The sequence below is a fragment of the Vipera ursinii genome (genome assembly GCF_947247035.1).
Source record: "Vipera ursinii genome assembly, chromosome: 13".
In the NCBI taxonomy this organism is placed as follows: domain Eukaryota; kingdom Metazoa; phylum Chordata; class Lepidosauria; order Squamata; family Viperidae; genus Vipera; species Vipera ursinii.
Window position 1 is genome coordinate 14,679,952 of NC_139526.1, and position 21,190 is coordinate 14,701,141.

The 21,190-nt window shown below is 46.9% G+C and overlaps 3 protein-coding genes across 6 annotated transcripts in view; 1 reads left to right on the top strand and 2 right to left on the bottom strand.

Annotated features, from left to right (window-relative positions):
• DCUN1D3 (defective in cullin neddylation 1 domain containing 3) overlaps positions 1–1,097 on the bottom strand; it is a 32,279-nt gene extending 31,182 nt beyond the window's left edge. Inside the window, exon 1 of one of the 2 annotated variants that reach the window (XM_083372850.1) lies at positions 1,067–1,097. The gene's annotated coding sequence lies outside the window, so the exon portion shown is untranslated. The remainder of the gene's footprint in view (positions 1–1,066) is intronic. The other variant, XM_083372851.1, reaches the window with a different exon arrangement.
• A 203-nt stretch (positions 1,098–1,300) lies between these two features.
• On the top strand, positions 1,301–10,841 carry LYRM1 (LYR motif containing 1). Of its 3 annotated transcripts, none has more exons than XM_083372466.1 (4): positions 1,301–1,345; positions 8,423–8,621; positions 9,874–9,966; positions 10,632–10,841. In XM_083372466.1, exons 2-4 carry the CDS (start codon positions 8,463–8,465, stop codon positions 10,746–10,748), a joined length of 369 nt encoding a protein of 122 aa, XP_083228592.1. In that variant the 5' UTR covers positions 1,301–1,345; positions 8,423–8,462; the 3' UTR covers positions 10,749–10,841. The 3 variants fall into 3 exon arrangements, with proteins under 3 accessions (XP_083228592.1, XP_083228593.1, XP_083228594.1); XM_083372467.1 differs by having other exon boundaries at positions 1,341–1,525; positions 8,463–8,621; XM_083372468.1 differs by lacking the exon at positions 1,301–1,345 and adding an exon at positions 4,938–4,942 and having other exon boundaries at positions 8,463–8,621.
• A 505-nt stretch (positions 10,842–11,346) lies between these two features.
• DNAH3 (dynein axonemal heavy chain 3) overlaps positions 11,347–21,190 on the bottom strand; it is a 79,081-nt gene continuing 69,237 nt past the window's right edge. The window contains exons 56-60 of the mRNA XM_083372441.1: positions 20,347–20,514; positions 19,388–19,530; positions 17,492–17,696; positions 15,585–15,722; positions 11,347–12,444 (exon numbers count right to left, since the gene is read on the bottom strand). Coding sequence (XP_083228567.1) covers positions 12,091–12,444; positions 15,585–15,722; positions 17,492–17,696; positions 19,388–19,530; positions 20,347–20,514 — 1,008 coding nt within the window. The 3' untranslated portion in view covers positions 11,347–12,090. The remainder of the gene's footprint in view (positions 12,445–15,584; positions 15,723–17,491; positions 17,697–19,387; positions 19,531–20,346; positions 20,515–21,190) is intronic.

Below are 21,190 nucleotides of genomic sequence, written 5' to 3' on the forward strand. Positions count from 1 at the left end.
CAGCTGGGGGGCTCCCCCCAAAGAGCCCCCCCTCTTCTCTCCTTCCAGCTGGGGGCTCCCCCCAAAGAGCCCCCCCTCTTCTCTCCTTCCAGCTGGGGGGCTCCCCCAAAGAGCCCCCCCTCTTCTCTCCTTCCAGCTGGGGGGCTCCCCCCAAAGAGCCCCCCCTCTTCTCTCCTTCCAGCTGGGGGGCTCCCCCCAAAGAGCCCCCCTCTTCTCTCCTTCCAGCTGGGGGGCTCCCCCCAAAGAGCCCCCCCTCTTCTCTCCTTCCAGCTGGGGGGCTCCCCCCAAAGAGCCCCCCCTCTTCTCTCCTTCCAGCTGGGGGGCTCCCCCCAAAGAGCCCCCCCCTTCTCTCCTTCCAGCTGGGGGGCTCCCCCCAAAGAGCCCCCCCTCTTCTCTCCTTCCAGCTGGGGGGCTCCCCCAAAGAGCCCCCCCTCTTCTCTCCTTCCAGCTGGGGGGCTCCCCCCAAAGAGCCCCCCCTCTTCTCTCCTTCCAGCTGGGGGGCTCCCCCCAAAGAGCCCCCCTCTTCTCTCCTTCCAGCTGGGGGGCTCCCCCAAAGAGCCCCCCCCTTCTCTCCTTCCAGCTGGGGGGCTCCCCCCAAAGAGCCCCCCTCTTCTCTCCTTCCAGCTGGGGGGCTCCCCCAAAGAGCCCCCCCCTTCTCTCCTTCCAGCTGGGGGGCTCCCCCCAAAGAGCCCCCCCTCTTCTCTCCTTCCAGCTGGGGGGCTCCCCCAAAGAGCCCCCCCTCTTCTCTCCTTCCAGCTGGGGGGCTCCCCCCAAAGAGCCCCCCCTCTTCTCTCCTTCCAGCTGGGGGGCTCCCCCCAAAGAGCCCCCCTCTTCTCTCCTTCCAGCTGGGGGGCTCCCCCAAAGAGCCCCCCCCTTCTCTCCTTCCAGCTGGGGGGCTCCCCCAAAGAGCCCCCCCCTCTGTGCCAGAAAGGTGGGGAGCGAGCTGGCCGTTGCTGAGGGGGCGGAGGGAGGGAGGGAGGGGGGGGCAAGGGTGGCGAAAGGGGGCACCCGCCTGCCCAAGCAAGCCCGACCCGGACGGGAAGAGAGAGGGTCCAACTTGGCTTACCCCTCTCCGCCACCAGCTCTCCTCGGCGACCAGAGCGCCCACTCGGGCTCAGCCTCCTGCATCACTTCCGGGAGGTGGGGCTTCGCGGAGAGAGAGAGAGAGAGAGAAAGAGAGAGAGAGAGTCAGCTGGCGGCGTCGTGACGCAGCACGCGCCTCCACGCGCTTGACGCCGCGCGCAGCGTAAGGGCAAGAGGGCTGGCTTGGGGGTGGTGGTGGTGGTGGTGGCGGGGGGCGGGGCTAATTTTTTTTCCCCCTCTCTCGTTTTCGTCGTCTACGAAGGTGAGTGAGGGCGAATGTTTATGTTGGGGGGAGGGAACTATATCCCCCCCACACACACACACACACACTCCGGGTCCGGTGCATATGCGTGTGTGTGTGTTGGGAATCTAGGGGAATCCGAGAAGGTGAGCGAGGAGAGAGGCGCGTCTGTTCCAAAGGCGAAGAGGAGGCACGGCAGAGGTGAATTTCCTCCCCGGTCCCCCCCGCCGCCGCTTCTGTATTGGTATCGCCCACACGGCTCTAGGTTGGGCCGTCGGGAGAGCAAGCAACGCGCGCGTTGATTTTGCCCTCTCCGATAGGGGGCGCTACAGGGTGACAAAATGGCGCCACTGGTGTCAAGGAAGCCTGAACCAAACTAGGGTTCGTTTGTGTGTCCCTGCTGGAAGTATTCACGAGTTTCCTTAATAAGAAGAATTTTTTTATTTTTTTTATTTTATGCTATTTATTAGGTAGGTAGACAAGACAGACAGACTAGTCCAGGGGTAGGCAACCTCGGCTCTTTTATGACTCATGGACTTCAACTCCCAGAATTCCTGAGTCAGCTGACTCAGGAATTTTGGGAGTTGAAGTCCATGAGTCATAAAAGAGCCGAGGTTGCCTACCCCTGGACTAGTCACTAGGTAGGTAGGTAGATAAGAGGTAGGTAGAAGATAGGTGGATAGATCAATGATAATAGATAGGAGAGATGATAGATGAGACAGATAGACAGATCAGACAGAGATGGTAGATCAGACATAAGATAGATATATGATAGATAGGACAGACATAGGAGAGATGATGAGACAGGTGAGACAGATAGACAGATCAAACAGGAGATGATAGATAGATAGATAGACCAGACAGACAAACAGAGATGATAGACAGGTCAGACAGACAGATAGGAAAGATGAGAGATCAGACAGACAGACAGGAGAGATGATAGATGAGACAGATTAGATAGACAGATCAGACAGAGATGATAGATCAGACATAGATAGATGGATGATAGATGGGACAGACAGAGATGATGAGACAGGTGAGACAGATAGACAGATAGATCAAACAGGAGATGATAGATAGATAGATAGATAGATAGATAGATAGATAGATAGATAGATAGACAGACAGACAGATGATAGGTCAGACAGCAGATAGGAAAGATGAGAGATCAGACAGACAGACAGGAGAGATGATAGATGAGACAGATTAGATAGACAGATCAGACAGACATAGATGATAGATAGGACAGACAGAGATGGTGAGACAGATAGATAGATCAAACAGGAGATGATAGATAGGTAGATAGATAGATAGATAGATAGATAGATAGATAGATAGATAGATCAGACAAACATAGGAGAGATGATAGGTCAGACAGATCAGACAGATAGATAGGAGAGATGATAGACCAGACAGAGATGATAGACAGGTCAGACAGACAGTTAGGAAAGATGAGAGACAGATCAGACAGACAGACAGGAGAGATGATAGATAGATGAGACAGACAGATGCTTTGCTTCTCACCCTGGAGGAGGAGTCTTAGAGCTGGGGGTGGGGCCTCAGACTGGTCCAGGTCGAATTTAAATCCCTGGTAGAAGCCTTTAAACAGGTTTTATTTTATCATAAAATAAGAAAGATGCAGGTTATATATAAAAGAGAATTTGTATATTCTCCACCCACCCACCCAAATAATGGCAACTGTTATTGTAGGAAGAGACCCAAATTCATCACCATGTCCTTTATTATAAAACCCAGACCTTTCTTTCAAAAAAACCTGGCCTTTGGATAGTATTTTTCAAAAACCCACCATCCCGATATGTTGTGCGGTGTCACATGACGTCGCGAGTTTGACATGTCTGATCTAGAGGAACCACAACTGCAGAGAAGTGTCTTTCTATAAGCTCGTAAATGGAGTGTATTCCAGGCTGCTGCCAGATGCTGATTGGCAGCAGCCAGTCATTCCTAGACAGACGCCCTGTTAATTGTTGCCTTAATGAAATTATACAAAAGCTGCAATTTAGACACAGGATCTTGATAGGCATTGCATTCAATTCATGCAAGAGCCTACCCGTGTGTTTGCCTCAAAAAATGGTCTAGACCAGGGGTAGGCAACCTCGGTTCTTTTATGACTCTGGGAGTTGAAGTCCTGTTCTGTACCAGCCTGCTACCGGCCCTGCAGAAAAGGCAGGGACAACCCCCTTTACAAGAAGGCAAGAGGCTGGAATTACGCCTGCCAAATTTATTGCTACAAAAACAAATAGAACAAGACACGAACCAAGAAACAGGAGCTTTTCAAGCGGTTGCCTTCAGCAAACCAGCCCTCCCACGCATTCCCCTTTTAAACAGTTCAGGGTGTGGCTTCTCTCTGCCTCCTTCCGAGGAGCCCCATTGCCTTCCTCTGTTTACTCCTGATTGACTGCCTCCTGCGTCGGGCGTCCTTGAACAGGGCCAGCTGTGGGTCATCTTCATCCACGCTGTCAGGCTCACACAGCTGGGTCTGCGTCGTGACCAGATGAGAGGGGCCTGGCTGAGGGCTCTCATCAACCTGTCCAACCCCCTCAGCAAGCTCTCCAACACCCCCCTCCTCCTCCTCCTCTGAGTCGTCCGACCCAACTGCCGAACCCACAGGCTGACCCTGAATCACAACAAGTCCATGAGTCATAAAAGAGCCGAGGTTGCCTACCCCTGGTCTAGACTTTGAAGAAACAACCCACATTCAAAGAACTGTACTACTTGCTTGCCATTGTGGTTTTCTGACGGCAGCCCACAAACCACCAATAGTTGTATATAGTTCTTGAATGGGCTCAGTTCAATCAAAGGCATAGGTAGCAGAAAGGAACTGAACATGAAGTCACAAAACAACATGAGAGGGGGGAAAAAGCTGGAGACAAATTGCTCGGTTTTACTCATCTTTTTTTATTTGGTTACGGTGTAAATCCATCAGCACGTCATGAATTTCATTGCTGCAGGCAGTTGCAAATCCAAACAGTGTTGTTTTTTTTTTAAAAAAAATGTCCCATTGCATTGGATATAAACTATTTTGTTTCTTTAAGAGAAACCCAGTCCAAATATCTCACCTACAGCAACTTGGAACTGCCCTGGGGATTCCCCACCCCAACCCCCCAAAAAAACTTTAGTTTAAACAAAGAAGGAAGTGAAAACCTAGCAATTTCCTCTGAAGCTGGCATGTAAGCCAAAAAATGAATAAGCAAATGTTTTTTTTAATGTTGAGTGATGTATTTGGGGGCATCTCTTTGCCTTGACAGATGAGGGCAATTTGGTCAGCTAAAAGAGGAAATTAAGAAGTTTCAAGACAAGATTTCACTGTCCTGAAATACGGGAAATCAATTAAAGCTGATGGGACTAGAGAGGAATTCTGGGAGTTGAAGTCCACAAGTCATAAAAGGGCCAAGTTTGAAGACCCCTGGTCCACTTTAAGGTGTGTGGACTTTAACTCCCAGAATTCCCCAGCCAACACTGACTTTGTGAGGTCCAGACATCGTAAAGTCACCAAGGTTGATGAACACTGGAGTACAGCATTAACTTACGAACTTTTGCCTTGGCAGAAAAAAACAACAACTATTGTCTTGTGGCATCAAGGAAGAAAAGCAAACCCTGGTCATTTTTAAAACACATTTGAGGGAAGCAGCAGCAATGCCACGGTTGTTAAGTGAACCTGCGCGGTTGTTAAAGCGAATCCAGCTTGCCCAATTGACTTTGCTTGTCAGAAGCCCGTTGCAAAGATTGCAGATGGCGATGGCATGATCCTGGCAGGCTGTAATCATCATCAGTGCCGGCCAGTAGCCAAGCATCCAACTTTCAATCACGTGACTATGGGGATGGTGCAACGGTCATAAGCAGGGGTCTTCAAACCTGGCCCTTTTATGACTTGTGGACTTCCAACTGCTGGCTGAGGAATTCTGGGAGTTGAAGTCCACAAGTCCAAAGGGGCAGGTTTGAAGACCCACCCCTGGTCAAAAGTGTAAGGACCAGTCGTAAGTCACTTTTTCAGCCTTGTGGTAACTTTGAACCATCATTAAAGGAATGGTTATAAGTCAAGGGCTACATGTAATCCCCTCTTGCTCCCTGTGTTAATAAACCAGCCTACCCATTCTCCAAGAAGAAAAAGTCCACATTTTCCTGGGCCAAGGGAATTGTCAAGAGAGTGAAGTCATCTTTTCAAGTCTTCTCACTCACCTTCCCATCAATGCCATAGGAACTAAGGGCTTATTTACACTCTATCTGGCTGTGCAGTGGCTCTCAGATCACTTTTTTAGGGAATAAATCTGACCAAGTGAGCTTTCTTTTCTGCAGCTAATTGCACCATCCCCTTTAAAAACCAACACCCCCCCCCCAAAAAAAAACATCGCCACCTTTCCCAGCTGCAGAAAATTTGGGGGTCATTACTCTAGCTAAAAGTTATAATTTAGTTCGGAAGACAACAAAATGGTTGCATTTTAAAACAATCGGTTAAGCGGACGTGAAGATTATACTGCCGGGGTGGCAGAAGAATAACCAGGTCATTCTTCTGCCACCCTGACAATATAATTCTTCTGGTAAGGATCCAGGAAGGCAGCTATCAAGATATCCTCGGTCACAGGGAATGCTTCCTAAATGGGCTTGTTGTCTTCGTTTGGTTTAATCTTAGTTTAGGTGGCTAGTGTGACTTTACGATGCTTTTTCCAGGAGAAGGGACAATAAATGTTATTTTCCCTGATTGGGATTGCTGGGAGAACTGAATCTGCAGTTCATCAATTGCTTAAAAAAAACAAAACTCCGATGCTAGTTGGTTTTAAACAATAAACCAGGGGTGTCAAACTCAATTTCACTGAGGGCCGCATCAGCATTGCGGTTGCCTTCAAGGGGCCGGGTGGGTGTGGCCAGGGTGGGCGTGGCCTGCTGGGTGGGCGTGGTTAGAGTGTGTATGGCCTACTGGGTGGGCGTGGCCAGTTCAACATCGTTCGCATCAAGGGTGCCTACGAGGGCCTGGGCAGGAGTGGGACAGATCTGAGGGTCTCTGGGCCAGGGCCAAGGCAGTGGGGGCCGTTCCCTCACTGTTTCCAGGATGGCTTCGCGGGCCGCATGAAACCACTTCGCGGGCCGGATCCGGCCCCCGGGCCTTGTGTTTGACATGTCTGCAATAAACCATACTGTGCTTTGTTGGCCTTAGCTTAATAACTTACTACACATATAAACATGATTATAAATATGACAGACAGGTGGACTGACCTGATACATAGATTTAGAAAGAGAGGATGGATGGATGGATGGATGGATGGATGGATGGATGGATGGATAGGTAGACAGATAGATAATATATAGAGAGGGATAGAGATAGGTAGGTAGGGATAGATAGAGTGAGAGAGAGATAATATAGGAAGGGATAGATAGATAGATAGATAGATAGATAGATAGATAGATAGATAGATAGATAGATAGATAGATGATAGATAGATAGATATTATTTAACCTAATAGATGATAGTAGATGGTTATAGATTATTTAATAGATAATAGCTAGTTAGATATTGCTAGCTAGCTATAAGATATAGATAGAAAGATAGATAGATAGATGATAGATAATATAGAAAGAGGGATATAGATAGATAGATAGATAGATAGATAGATAGATAGCTATAGATAGATAGCTATAGATAGACAGCTATAGATAGATAGATAGATAGATAGATAGATAGATAGATAGATAGATAGATAATAGATAATATAGAAAGAGGGATAGAGATAGATAGATAGATAGATAGATAGATAGATAGATAGATAGATAGATAGATAGATAATATAGAAAGAGGGATAGAGATAATATAGAAAGAGAGAGGGATAGAGAGAGATAGACAGACAGGCAGATCAATCCTTCTTCTGTTTCGTGAGCCAAATGCAATTTATTTAGTAAACCAGTGTTAAGACATGATGTAGCATATGACCCAGTGAAACCTTTGCCAACCATTCCCTAACAGGCCCTCAATAACTGCTTTTGAGAAGACTAAGAAAGAGAGCATTATGCTCATCTGGTACCGAACTGCAATCACGAACAACGAAACTACAAATATTTCATTTACAAGAATGCTTTGCCGTGGCAAGCTCAGCAGCCCTGGACAACAGAAGTGGCTTTTGTTCACCGAGAAAGGATAAATCTGTCCAGCCTTTTTGAGCGAGGCTTGCTTTCTGCGCGCGTCTAGGCTAGCTGGGGCTCCCCAGGCCTTGGGTGCAAGGGGAAAGCATGTTTAAAACATTGGCATCTAACAAGATGGCGTCCTACATTGATTTCACCGCCAATTCTCACCACTCACTCTGTGCTAAGACGGAAGCAGATAAGCAACTAGCCCTCAACGTCCGACCGCAATTGAGCGCCAAATTCCCACTGCTAGGCAAGACAGTTCTTAAGTGGATTTTTGCAGCCTCCCCCACGGTCAGGTGATCCAAATTCAGGCGTTCGGCAACTGCCTCATGACGGTTGCCGTGTCTTGGAGTCACGCGATCCCCATTTTGCGAACTTCTGACAAAGCAAAGTCATCGGGAAGCCAGGTTCACCTAGCAACCAGGTTACCAACCAGTGCAGCGATTCACCTTCACAACGGTTGCAAGAAAGGTTATTTAAATGGGGGCCAACCTCATTTAACAACTTGTCTTGCTCAGCAACAGAAATGACGGGGCTCGGCCGTAAGTTGAGGACGGCCCGTTTTGAAGTTTGCAACTGAATCGCATTCTGTGGGACTCGCTGCCCTCCTCTCTCTGTGGTTATACCTTTGCTTTTCTTTTTCTTTTTTTTTTCGTTGTTCCCTTTCTCAACCTCTTGCTTTTGATTCTGGAGGCATATTTATCTTTAGGAAAGACTGGGCATATTTTTCATCTATCAGCTGGGCATTTTGTTGCTTTTCAATTTAGCCCACGGGGGAAGTAGCTATTATCCACACTTGATAGATAATTATAGTTTTCTGGGGGTTTCCCCCTCCATTTTTTGCTGGTTCTTTCCACGTCCGCAGATGGAGCCAAGAAAAATATTTGAAAACGAATGGCGTAAAATGTGAAAATATCCATCTGTTTGGAGGCCACCCCCTTCTTTTTTTTTTTCTTTCCACAGCCCCAAATGCTCACCCAGGAATCCTCTCTCGTTTCTCCAGATGACACCAGTCGCTCGTCAAGAAGTCCTTGGCCTTTACCGCAAAATATTCCGAATAGCCAAAACTTGGCAATCAGCAACTGGACAGATGAAAGAGACGGAGAAAGAAAAACAGTACATTATCGGCGAAGCTAAAACGCTGTTCCGAAAGAATCGAAATGTGAGTTAGCATTTGGTCTAGAGGTGTTGTTGTTTTGTATTTGTTTTAATCGGTGGGGTTTGGGGTGACTGTCCAGGGTGGAGAATTCTCTCCTTGGATCCTGTTCCACAATGCCAAATGTTCCTTTGTGTGGACACATCAACTTCTTCGGCTTTCAGCAGGGCTGATGGAGCCAAAGGCCCCACAGGTCCAACTTTCTGTTCACTGAAGGCTGGAGAATAAGAGTTGTTTCCAGAAACGGTACACGAGAAGCTTCAGTTGGTGCCGCCAGCGGCAGCGAGGACATCCAACGGCCACATATTTATTTTATTTTTTATTTTTATTTTTAATTCCATTTATATCCTGCCCTTCTCCGAAGACTCAGGGCGGCTTACAAGCTTAGCATTGGAAGGATCAGCTCACGTTCAGACCTTTGTGACTGCACCGGTCACTAACCTAGCACAATGCAAAGGGGTGGTTTTAACTTTTCAAGCCCTTAACATATCCACAGATCTTTACTTGCGTGGATCAAACATTGCACTGTCACGCTCAGCTTATCTGCGGCGCATTGAAGGCCATCATCTCAGGCCCATCAAGATTCAAAGAAACGGGGTGATAAAAGTATCGGCCATCAGCTCCTGCGTTATCGCCGAAGAGACCTTCCAATTTGCAGGGTCAAAAAAAAAGGCATCAAGAAAGAAATGAGGGAAGATTCCATCTTTATGTGATTGGAGGTGGATCGGTTGCAAATAGGAAATAGTTCAGCACTGGAATTCTTGTAAGCCGCCACCCCGTTGTCGTCTTCTCAATAAATTTAGCAAAAGAGACTGTGAGGATCACAGCTGGAAAAGAGTTTTGTCTGATTCAGGAAAAAGTTCCTTCCTTCCTTCCTTCCTTCCTTCCTTCCTTCCTTCGTTCCTTCCTTCTCGTTTAGAATTCTTCCCTCCCTATTTCCTTCCTTCCTTCCTCCTTCCCATTGACTCAGATTTCTTCCTCCATTTCCTTCTTTCCATCCATCCATCCATCCATCCATCCATCACCAATGGACTCTGGGCAGCATACAAAACTAGGAAAAACACAAAAAAGCTAAACAACATGGACGATCAAGGTCTTTCCTTTGAAAGTCTTGGTGGGGAGGGGCGGGAATTCACAAGGTAATTTGGGAAAAAGTTTTAACTTACCTATATGTCCTTTAGAGCATTTGCACTTTGTGTTTCTAACTTTTCTTTTCTTCCCCCCGCCCCCCCACCCCCCGTATTGTTTGCAAGACCAGCTAACAGATCCCGAGCTGATTAAACAATGCGTAGAGGAGTGCAAGGCGAGAATAGAGCTCGGCCTTCATTATCGCAACCCGTATCCAAGGCCTGTAAGTACGAACCAGCTGTTGGACAGGACTCGGTTATTCTTGGGTCAGGAGGATTCTCTTCTTGACAATCGTTGGCAGAGATAGCCCTTGATTTTTACAGCCATTCCTTTAGTAGCTGTTCGAAGTTACGACGGTACTTAGACAAGTGACTTGCGACCGGTCCTCGCATTTATGACTGTCGCAGCATCCCCACAAGCCCCTCGGATCAAAAATCAGGCACTTGGCCACCAGCATGATTGCAGTGCCCTGGGGTCAGGAGATCACCCTTTGTTGCTTTCCCAGCTGGCTTTTAAGACAAGGAAGGTCAATGGGACCGGGGGGGGGGGCGGGGGGGCAGCCTTACTTAATGACTGCACGATTCACTTAATGGAAGTGTTTAACAATTGTGGCCCAAAAGGTGGTAAAAAACTCACTTAGACACCCACTTTGTCTTTTCTATTTTTTTTTCCTTTCTTACCCTCGTTTAGTTTGTGTTAGCTTTTACCTCGTTTAAAATAAAAAGTTTCGCTGCTAACAAAAGACGCGCGATTAAGCCTGGTATCTGAACGAGGCCCGTCTGTTTTTCAGAGTCTCTTTTTAAGCAGATTTTTTTTTCTTTCTTCTTCTTCTTCTTCTTCTTCTTCTTCTTCTTCTTCTTCTTCTTCTTCTTCCTTCTTCCCCTCCAGATTCATTTGCCACCCATGGGCCTGGCCCTGCCACAAGCCCGGGCGTTTCGACATCAGGAGAAGCTAAGGAAAATGTCTAAACCGGTTTATTTGAAATCTCACGATGAAATTTCATAGCCCCTAATCAAGCTGGGGTTGATATCGTCAAAGGTTGTCTGGCTGATGCGCTTGGCACGACGACAGGTGGAAATGAAATTGGTATGGTTACCACCGGGTGATTTTTTTATTTTTATTATTATTATTATTATTATTATTTTGGTTTTGTTTTTCCAAGGTTCGGGATTCCACTTGGTCCCAAGGAGAGAGGATAAGGATGAGCTAAAATTGCCCTCTGTGAAAGAAAGCAGCGTTGTGGGAAAATAAAATAAAAAATATGATAGGGAAAAAAAAAACCAAGGTCTCTGACCAGCCTTATGTTGTACTTGGCTACATAACCTCATGTGCTATTGATATTCCTAGAGCAGGGCTCGTCAAACCTGGCCCTTTTATGACTTGTAGACTTCAACTCCCAGAATTCCTCAGCCAGGCACACAAGTTTGAGGACCCCTGTCCTAGAGTCTGCCGAGTCTAGCCTTGGTGGAGCAGTGGGCTAATGCCTCCTTAAGTATAACACCAGCTGCCTGCAATTAGTGCAGGTTCGAGTCCCACCAGGCTCAAGGTTGACTCAGCCTTCCATCCTTCCGAGGTAGGTAAAATGAGGACCCAGATTGTTGGGGGCAATTAAGCTGACTTTGTAATAATGCCGCTTGGGGGTGGGTGAAAGCCCTAATAAGCAGGCACATACATAGAATGAAGGCTACTGCTAAGCTTGTAAGCTGCCCTGAGTCTTCGGAGAAGGGCGGGATATAAATGGAATTAAAATAAAAAATAAAATAAAAAAATAATCCTTACTTAACCACTGAACTCTTAAACTGCCATTCATAGTTACATCTCAACACGCCTCCCCCCAAAAAGGTACTTATGACCCAGTTCTGGAATTCTGACAGCAAACACACACAAACAAACACACACACAATCCCTGTGGTCATGTGATTGCACTTTGGGGTTTTGGAAAATATCTCACATTCGTGGCTGTTTGCAGCATTCTGCAGGCCACTAGCACGCTGTTGTTGTTGGTTTTTTTTTACAGATTCTGGTTTCCAGAGAAAAGCAACAACAATGTAAGATTCATTTAATGACCCCACGCTATTCACTTAATGACAGTTCCTGGCAGGCATTTGACACACACGCACACACCCCTTTTGCCCCCTCAGATCTGGAACTCTGGCCAAAGCTAAGTGACTGCAAAGCTTGGCTTCTCGATCCCCAACTCTGCAGTTACACAGCCAAAGGGCAAAACTAGGAAGGGTAAAAGGGTCTTGAAGACTGCCGCTTTTATTTCAACGAGGGCCAAGGGTCAAAGTCTACATCTTTTAATTGGAAGGTGCAGCAATACAGAGATCCATTTTGCGCAGGCGGCTCAGTCGTCCAACTGGCAAAGGGCCGCCACCCCCCGGTTGATCCAGTGCTTCTGGGGAAGGTCCGAAGGAAGCTCAATGGAGAGGACGTAGTTGGTGGAGTGTCCGGTGGTGGACAAGACGCCTCTCCTGGCGCTGGTTTTGTAGACGGGACACAAGTAGATCCGTTCGTGCAAAAACTTGGCGCTCTCGCCGGGTTTCAGCCAAATGATGGGCAGGGCGTCGTAAAGGATTTTGGGGAAGGATTCGCCGATCTGCATGGTTACCCGATCCCATCGGGCTCCCTCCAGGAAGAGGCCTTTGATGTAGGCGCCGTCTTCAGGCATCTGCTCCATGGCGTGCTCCATCCTCATCACCTACAGCGGGAACGGGATGAACGGACCGAATGAGGAGGAGGAGGAAATAACGCGGGCGTCCCACGTTCCTGGTTTTAAGAGGAAGTGGGCCCTGGGCTTCATGGGCTGCACCAAGTGCCGGCTTACTGTGTGGCATAAAGGCCATCCCTGTGATTGGTAAACCATGGTTGCAGCTCTGTGCACCAACTTTCGGAAGGCCAAGAGCAGGGGTCTTCAAACTTGGCCCTTTTTGTGATTTGTGGACTTCAACTTCCGGAATGCCTCAGCCAGGCACGCCTGGCTGAGGCATTCTGGGAGTTGAAGTCCACAAGTCATCAAAGGTGTCAAGTTTGAAGACACCTGGCCCAAGAGAGTGGGTGTGGATTCCATGGGGAAGGGCAGACGACGTTCCAGAGGGTAGAAGCCATGTTAGAAAAGCCTCTTGACAGTGGACAATATTCGTAGCTCAGGGTTGAACCTGGTGGGTCTCTGAGCTTGGGTTGTTTTCCTGCAGATGTCTCCTTGCCCACCTAGGTGACAACGTCAGAGCTAGAAGCGGGTGGAATTTGCTTCAGGGAGATGATGACGTTACCTAGTTGGGTAACGAAATATCTGCAGGAAAACAACCAAGCCCATCGAGGACCCCACACTCCTCCTCTTCCTCCAATGCACCGCAACGCCACTCCCTTCTAGCACTGATGATGTCACCTAGCTGGGTCATGAAAGGTCTGCAAGAAAACCACCAAGCTCAGAGTGCACCAAGGACCCCACAGTCCTCCTACCCCTCCTTCCTTCTAGCACTGATGATGTCACCTAGTTGGGTCATGAAAGGTCTGCAAGAAAACCACCAAGGACCCCACAGTCATTGTCCTCCTCCAGCTTCTTCCTTCCTTCCTTCCTTCCCTGATGAGATGCCCTATTTGGGTCATGAAAGGTCTGCAAGAAAACCACCAAGCTCAGAGTAGCACCCAGGACCCGTCAAGAAAGGCTTCTGTCCCAGATCTTGCCAGCTGAAATTCCTCCTCCAAAAGGATCCGGAGATGCCCCTTTTGCCAGCCTGTGGGGGCAAGCCAATCCCCTCGTGAAACTAAGCTGCTTAATTTTTCATTTATTTATTTATTTTGCCTTTGCCCCTTCCGCCTGGTAAACTCTTGACATCTCCATCTGCTCGTTATATTTTCAGCTGCAATACTCTCTGGACTTAATTTATTTTGAACTCTCTTCTTTCCCCCCCCCAAAAAAAAAGAGTTCCCTGAGTTTTTTTCCTCTCCCTTTTCCTACCCGGCGTTAATAAATACCATCCATTATTTAATACTCGGCACCTTATTATCTTCCCAGCACTGAGGGATCAATTAAGTCAGAATGGGGGCCCCCGTTGTTTCTAGCCTGGATTCGGAAAACAACATTTCAGGAGAGAAAAGAAAATGTTTCTTTCCCACCGTCCACATTTTTGTAGCAGAGATGTTTTGCTGCTGCCTGGTAGCCAGTGAGTTCTGATCGGTATACGTATGATGTCTAGAAATCAAAAGGGGGGGAGGAGGGTTGGAAGAGAAGGAGGAGGAGGAGGAGAGAGGAAGGAGGGAAAGAGGAGGGAAAGGAGAGGAGGAGAGAGGAGGAGAAAGACGAGAAGGAGAGGAGGAGGAGAAAGGGAAAGGAGAGGAGGAGGAGGAGGAGGAGAAGGAGGGAAGAGGAGGAGGAGAAAGGGAAAGGAGAAGAGGAGAGAAGAAGGGAAAGGAGAGGGAAGAGGAGGAGAAAGACGAGAAGGAGAGGAGGAGAAAGGGAAAGGAGAGGAGAAGGAGAGAAATAGGAGAAGAAGGAGGGAAGAGGAGGAGGAGAAAGGGAAAGGAGAGGAGGAGGAGGAGAAGAAGGAGGGAAGAGGAGGAGGAGAAAGGGAAAGGAGAAGAGGAGAGAAGAAGGGAAAGGAGAGGGAAGAGAAAGACGAGAAGGAGAGGAGGAGAAAGGGAAAGGAGAGGAGAAGGAGAGAAATAGGAGAAGAAGGAGGGAAGAGGAGGAGGAGAAAGGGAAAGGAGAGGAGGAGGAGGAGGAGAAGAAGGAGGGAAGAGGAGGAGGAGAAAGGGAAAGGAGAAGAGGAGAGAAGAAGGGAAAGGAGAGGGAAGAGGAGGAGAAAGACGAGAAGGAGAGGAGGAGAAAGGGAAAGGAGAGGAGAAGAAGGAGGGAAGAGGAGGAGGAGAAAGGGAAAGGAGAGGGAGGAGGAGTAGAAAGACGAGAAGGAAAGGAGAGGAGGAGAAGGAGAGAAAGGAGGAGGAGGAGGAGGAGAAAGGGAAAGGAGAGGAGAAGAAGGGAAAGGAGAGGGAGGAGGAGGAGAAAGATGAGGAGAAGGAGAGGAGGAGGAGAAAGGGAAAGGAGAGGAGAGAAAGAGGAGGAGGAGAAGAAGGAGGGAAGAGGAGGAGAAAGGGAAAGGAGAGGAGGAGAGGAGAAGAAGGGAAAAGAGGGAGGAGGAGGAGAAAGACAGGAGGAGGAGGAGGAGAAGGAGGGAAGAGGAGGAGGAGGAGAAAGAGGGAAAGGAGAGGAGGAGAAGGAGGGAGAAGAGGAGGAGAAAATGTTCTTGTGGCTGCTCAACAACGCCTGCGTTGGTGCTAGTATCTACCCGCAAGTCCAATAATTATTTTTGTGTGAGGCCAGTTCTGTCTCCTCTCAAGGACTAGCAAATCCATCAATCTCCATCCATCGCCACCTCATCTATTTCTCTAGCAGACTCAATGATTGGACGTCCAGACGAAAACCTGGGCTGTCCATGTCCTTGTCCCACCACGTAGCCTGATGCGCTCTCTCGCGCTTTTCCTCATAAATTCTTACGCTTCACCCATGTCTTAAGAAGCGCTTTTGGCCGGTTGTGTAGTTTGAGATGTTGCAAAAAAAAAAATTAAAAAATCAAAAGGAATGGAAATACGTTCCTTTTGATTTTGACTTTTTTTTTCCATCTCCCAACTGCAAAACCAGCCAAAGCGTAAGACAATCGTGTGCCTCACCACGAAAGCCGCCATCTTGTCGCCGCCAACATTTTAGTCTGCAGATTCTTCCTCTCTGCTTCTCTGGAACCAGCCCCGACTCCTCACTAATTCTGGATTTCCGCATTTCGTTTTGTCCAAGTAACAATACTCTTTACAAGCACAATTAAATGAGTTGTATATATACTTTACCTCAAATTCAAATCCAATGTGATCTATTGGGATTGTATACTTTCTGGCATAATTCTGAGAGACGCCCGTCAGAAACGACTGAGTAAAATAGAAACCAGAGATCCAAAACACATTTGGTGGTCCGTGTTTGATCCATTCCTGAGGTGAACGGGAATTAACAAATATTTCTTATGAAATGGAGCATCAAAACAACAGCTACCGAGAATCCTAGGATGGCTGAATTTCTAATCCTTTGTCTGAAATGCCAGGTTGTAAGGATTAAGTATAATAACAGTGAGCCATGACTAGCTTGCATTTTCCAAATTGCAATATGCAAAAAAAGCCAAGAGGATGAAAACACCAGGGATTGAATTGTTACATATTACTTCAAAATATTCAATGATATTTAGCTATATATTACGGCTGCCCAAGAATGGAGTTCGGTAGATGAAAGGAACCCAACAGAATGGATGAGGATAAATTCGATATACTTAATGGCTAATTAATTATTGGTGACATTGGCTTGTTCTGGCTCTCCCAACATAACAAAGCATCTAAAATCGATCAATTAGGATCAGTTTGCTAAATGAACCAAACGCATAAAGTGCCATAATCACTCTAGCAAGGAATGCAGTGGGCCTTTTCATCATTTAATTAGGAGGAGATTTATTGATTGTGGTTCAGAAAGAAAGGGGGAGAAATTGTCAGCCTCTGCTGAGAGTCTCTGCTCAAGATTTAGCAACCTTCTTTAACATCTTCACTCCCAGCTGTGAGCAAGCTCATTTAAGACACAACGGGAGTTTTCCCTGCCAAGGTGAATATTAAAGCGGCCTAGCACAGTTGAGAAATTGATATGACCATCAAATCAGCTCCTGCTTCACCCCAACATCTAGAAACACTCCACACAGAAGGACTGTATGCATTTATGCCCCTGAAATCTCGTATCTTGTATCTTTTTAGATGCTAGTTGAGTTGCATTTGGATTTTAGGATGCTGCTATTAAAATAGGACAGCATCTCTATCGCTAGTGTTTGATCTTGTAAAAGTAGGTGGAGGGAATGACCTTGGGGGAAGAATCACAGTTTAGGCAACAATCTTAATAAATAAAATCTGTAGGAGGAGGAGCAGAACCCCAGGGGTTGGAGTCAAAAGAGGAATCAGTCTAGAATCCCTACGTAGCCACAAGCAAACTATGTTCAGGCTTCCTTGAGTTCCAGTTTATCTAAATCCAAGTGGGCACCAGCCGTGAATTAGCCATAAGTCAATTTACGTGTGGTCCTTTTGCATCTGACAAATCCAAAGAAGTCCAAAGAAGGAATGATGCTAGGAAAAGTGTCCCAGAAGGAATCTTCTCTAGTTTTCAGAAGTTTAAAAGTAAGGTAGGGAAGAGGTACCTTCAGCCTTGCAAGATTCTGTTACCCTAACTTTACAATAAAGGTAGCGTTAGCCCTCATAATTGGTGCCTCTTGTCTAGACTACAGGCAGTCCTTGACTTACGGTCGCAACTGAGCCCCAAATTTTATGTTGCTAAGCAAGATATTTGTTAAATGAGTTTTTGCCCCATATTGTGACCTTTCTTGCCACAGTTAAGGCGGTCGTTAACTGAATCTGGATTCCCCATTGGCTTTGCTTGTCAAAAGATCGCAAAAGGGGATCATGTGACCCTGGGAAAGTTATGCAATCGTCATAAATGTGAGCCAGCTGTCAAGGGTCTGATTTTTGTTCATGGACCATGGAGGCTACAATGGTTGTAAGCGTGTAAAACAGTCAAAGGTTGCTTTATTCAGTGCCGTTCTAACTAAGTGGTCACTAAATGAACAGCTGTAAGTCGAGGACTACCTGTACCTCCAACGGTTGACAGTTCTCAAGCTGGTTGTGACGATTTTGACAAGAGTACCAAGTTAACCAACTTGAGTCCTTATGGGTACCTGAAAAAAGGCCAGCCGTGTCACCAAGTCAGTCACGTAACTCCCCAGGGGTTTGAGTGACGGGTAGGATTTGGCTGCCCACATCGCTGGCACTTTGCCCACGATCATGCTGTTGAAAACGTCCTCCAGTTCTGAAGACATCAACACCAGGCCTTTGATGGCTTTGCCTAAGCTGATCAGACTGCTCCGGACGACCTCCGTAAGCCTGACAAAAACAAAATATCCCTAAATGGGACAGCCACTCTGTATCCCAAGGTAGGTTGGGAATAGGAAGAGAAGACAGCCGGAACTAGTTGCGGTTCTTGTTATTTTGCCCGCTCGCTCGCCTGGAAAGGCAAACAGGTTGCAACGGAAAGGCAAGGGAAAGAAGGAAAGGCGCGTAGGTCTTCAGAAAGGAATGGTTGCTTTGGATAGTTGCTCCCTTCCCAAACAGCTCAGGCCCCAAAGTTGTGGAGTACTCCCTAACCCAGTGTTTGTCAATCTTGGCAGCTTGATGATGGGTGGAGCTTGAAGACGTAGGGACTTCAGTTCCCAGAATTCCCCAGCCAGATTGAAGATGTGCAGATTTCAATTCCCAGAATTCCCCAGCCAGCTGGAAGATGTGTGCAATTCCCAGAATTTCCTAGCTAGCTGGAAGATGTGTGGACTCCAGTTCCCAGAATTCCCCAGCCAGCTGGAAGATGTGTGCAATTCCCAGAATTTCCTAGCTAGCTGGAAGATGTGTGGACTCCAGTTCCCAGAATTCCCCAGCCAGCTGGAAGATGTGTGGACTCCAGTTCCCAGAATTCCCCAGCCAGCCGGAAGATGTGTGCAATTCCCAGAATTTCCTAGCTAGCCGGAAGATGTCTTCCGGGTGAGGTTCAAGGTGTTGGTAATGACCTACAAAGCCCTCCATAGCATGGGTCCAGAATACCTTGGGGAGCACCTGCAGCCGGCGTCAACTTCCCTCCGCCCAGTACGCTCCCACAGAGAGGGCCTCCTCAGGGTGCCGCCGGTCAAAGAATGCCGACTGGTGGCCCCCAGGGGGAGAGCGTTCTCTGTGGGTGCACCGGACTTATGGAACCATCTTCCGGTAGAGCTCCGGATGGCGCCCGACCTCCGCTCCTTCCGGCGCGACCTTAAAACCCATCTCTTTAAGGAAGCGGGCCTGGCCTGATGGGACGGGGTGGGTTTGTTATTATGACTTTAATTTTAAATTTGTACTATGGGCATTGTTTAATCATGTTTTAATAATTTTAACTTTTGTATCTGTTTTTTACGTATTGCCCTGTTAACCGCCCTGAGTCTCTTGAGAGAAGGGTGGTATATAAATTAAAATAATAATAATAATAATAATAATAATAATAATAATAATAATAATAATAATAATGTGTGGACTCCAGTTCCCAGAATTCCCCAGCCAGCTGGAAGATGTGTGGTCTTCAATTCCCGGAATTTCCCAACTATCAATGCTGGCTAGGGAATTCTGGGAACTGAAGTCCACAAGTCTTCAAGTTGCCAATGTTGAGAACCATTGTACTAATCTATCATTTCTACAGAAAAGCAGTCGGAGAAATAATTGCACTATGCTAATAATAATAATATGCCTCTAAAGTATTCCAGATCAAGGCACAATCCAAGTATTGGGGTGACACAAGTACTCTGGTTGATCTCATGAAAGGGTTGATTAGCAGCTGGTAAATCACGAGCAATTTTGAGATGCTCTGTGCCAGTTAGCATTTTACCTATGGATTGGAAAATGCCACTTTAGATACCCAAATATCACCAGGCACCTGACCACAATTACACACACACACACACACACACACACAAACACATATGCTGGTCGTCTGAAATGTCTTAAGACCCTGTCCTGACACCCTTCAGCTTATGCAGGTACATAGTCCAGAATTTTACCTGTTAAACCTGATCAGCTCCTGCCTGAGAACCGTGTTCATGGATTCCTCATACAGCACTGGGTACAATTTCATCACGTGTTCCAGATCAAAGTCATTGGGTAGCTTGGAGAGAACGTCTTGAGCCAATTCTTCAACCGTTTCCTAAAATGGGGACACGGAATAATTGAGAAAGGAAATCACTGGGAAATAGCGAAGGCTTTGATAGTTTTCATTTTATTTTGCATATCTTCACATCCGTTATTTTTCAAAGTTTTGTGGCAAAAGTTTATGTCAATTTTTGGAGTGTCAATGAACCATCTAGATTGCTTCTCTGGGAACCTTCCACTCCTGCCTCTTATTTTTCTCTACAACAGCATATTCATTTGTTCGTTCATTCATTCATTCATTCATTCATTCCATTTCTATTCCATCACAATCAAAGCACAAAGTATTTTGGTCTAAGGAAGAGTAATGAGTAGCTTGCTCTACATGCTGACTTGGGCTTGAAAAATAGAGGCTTGCAACATCTGATGCAACGGCAGCTTCTATACAGACAGTCCTCAACTTACCCCCCAAATTTCTGTTGCTAAGCAGGACGATTGCTAAGTTCGTTTTGCCTCATTTTGCAACCTTTTTGCCAGAGTTGTTAAGCGAACCATGCGGCTGTTAAGCAAATCTAGCTTCCCCCATTGACTCTGCTTGTCAGGAGATAGCTGGGAAGGTTACAAAGGGCTACGCTCACAGGACGCTGTCATAAGTACATGCCAGTTGCCAAGCTTTTGAATTTTGATCATGTGACTGTGGGGAGGCTGCAACAGCTGTTAAGTGTGAAAGCTGGTCCCGAGTCACTTTGTTCATTGCCACTGTAACTTTGAACCATCGCTAAATGAAGGATTGTAAGTAAGTCGAGGACTGCCTGTCCTCGAAAGTTAAGGCCAGAGCTAATTTACAGCTGCACCTGTTTTACGATATCCGTACCTGTGGTGACTTCCCTCCTCCTCCAGCTTCTCGAGGGAGAGTCAACAAGACCCCGTTGAACAGCAGGTTGGTCTCCTGGTTATCCTTCGTAATGTTGGCGTTCTCATGAAGGCCAAATATTTCAGGATGGGTTGAAATTGGCAGTGTCCTTAAATAATCTATGTAAGACTACGACAAAACAAGGCAGATCCAAAGCTGAGCATTCAGACCTCCGTCAAGGACATTAAAGAGCAAGTTTGGTAGATTGTCAGAAGGTATTTTCATGTACGATAGATGGCACACACCCCGCCATGTATTAAAAACATTTCAGAAGCCGTAGAATGCAACTTCCAAGATCTGTAAATGGGCATCCCCTCTGTAAAGGGGTTTTCCACGTGAGGACAAATCATGCACTACCAAGTTGGGTTGCGGGAACATGAGTGAATGATTAGACGAGGGGATCTGAACTCATTGGTAGCCTCACATTAGAATGAACAAGGACACGCATTCAATTTTGCAGCTACTAAGATTGTTGGCCCAGCAGGAACAAAAACAGCCAGAGAAAAGATTGAAGCCGGAGATATGGGCTCTTTTCAAACAATAGGAGTACTGATTTAGAGTCTGCCTATCGGGTGTTTAAGAGCTGAGGGCCGGGTAGCATAAGGAATCAACAATTAATGAGTTAATAGCTAGCCATCAACACCCTAATTAACAACTTAAAGATACTCGCAACCAGGAACCATATAAATACAATACGTAGAACAGCTCAGTGCACGTATTCTGGAGAGAGAAAAGTTCCCTGATGAGTTCAAAAGTAACTTTGGGTCCTGGTGACCGACTCAGATTGGATCCAGCAGTACTTTTT

Bases quoted from the DNA above. Each gene is read 5' to 3' on its own strand.
- LYRM1 (XM_083372466.1), top strand. From the start codon at position 8,463: ATGACACCAGTCGCTCGTCAAGAAGTCCTTGGCCTTTACCGCAAAATA. The intron at 8,622-9,873 runs GTGAGTTAGCAT...TTGCAAGACCAG, and splicing joins TGTTCCGAAAGAATCGAAAT to CTAACAGATCCCGAGCTGAT. The intron at 9,967-10,631 runs GTAAGTACGAAC...CTTCCCCTCCAG, and splicing joins GCAACCCGTATCCAAGGCCT to ATTCATTTGCCACCCATGGG.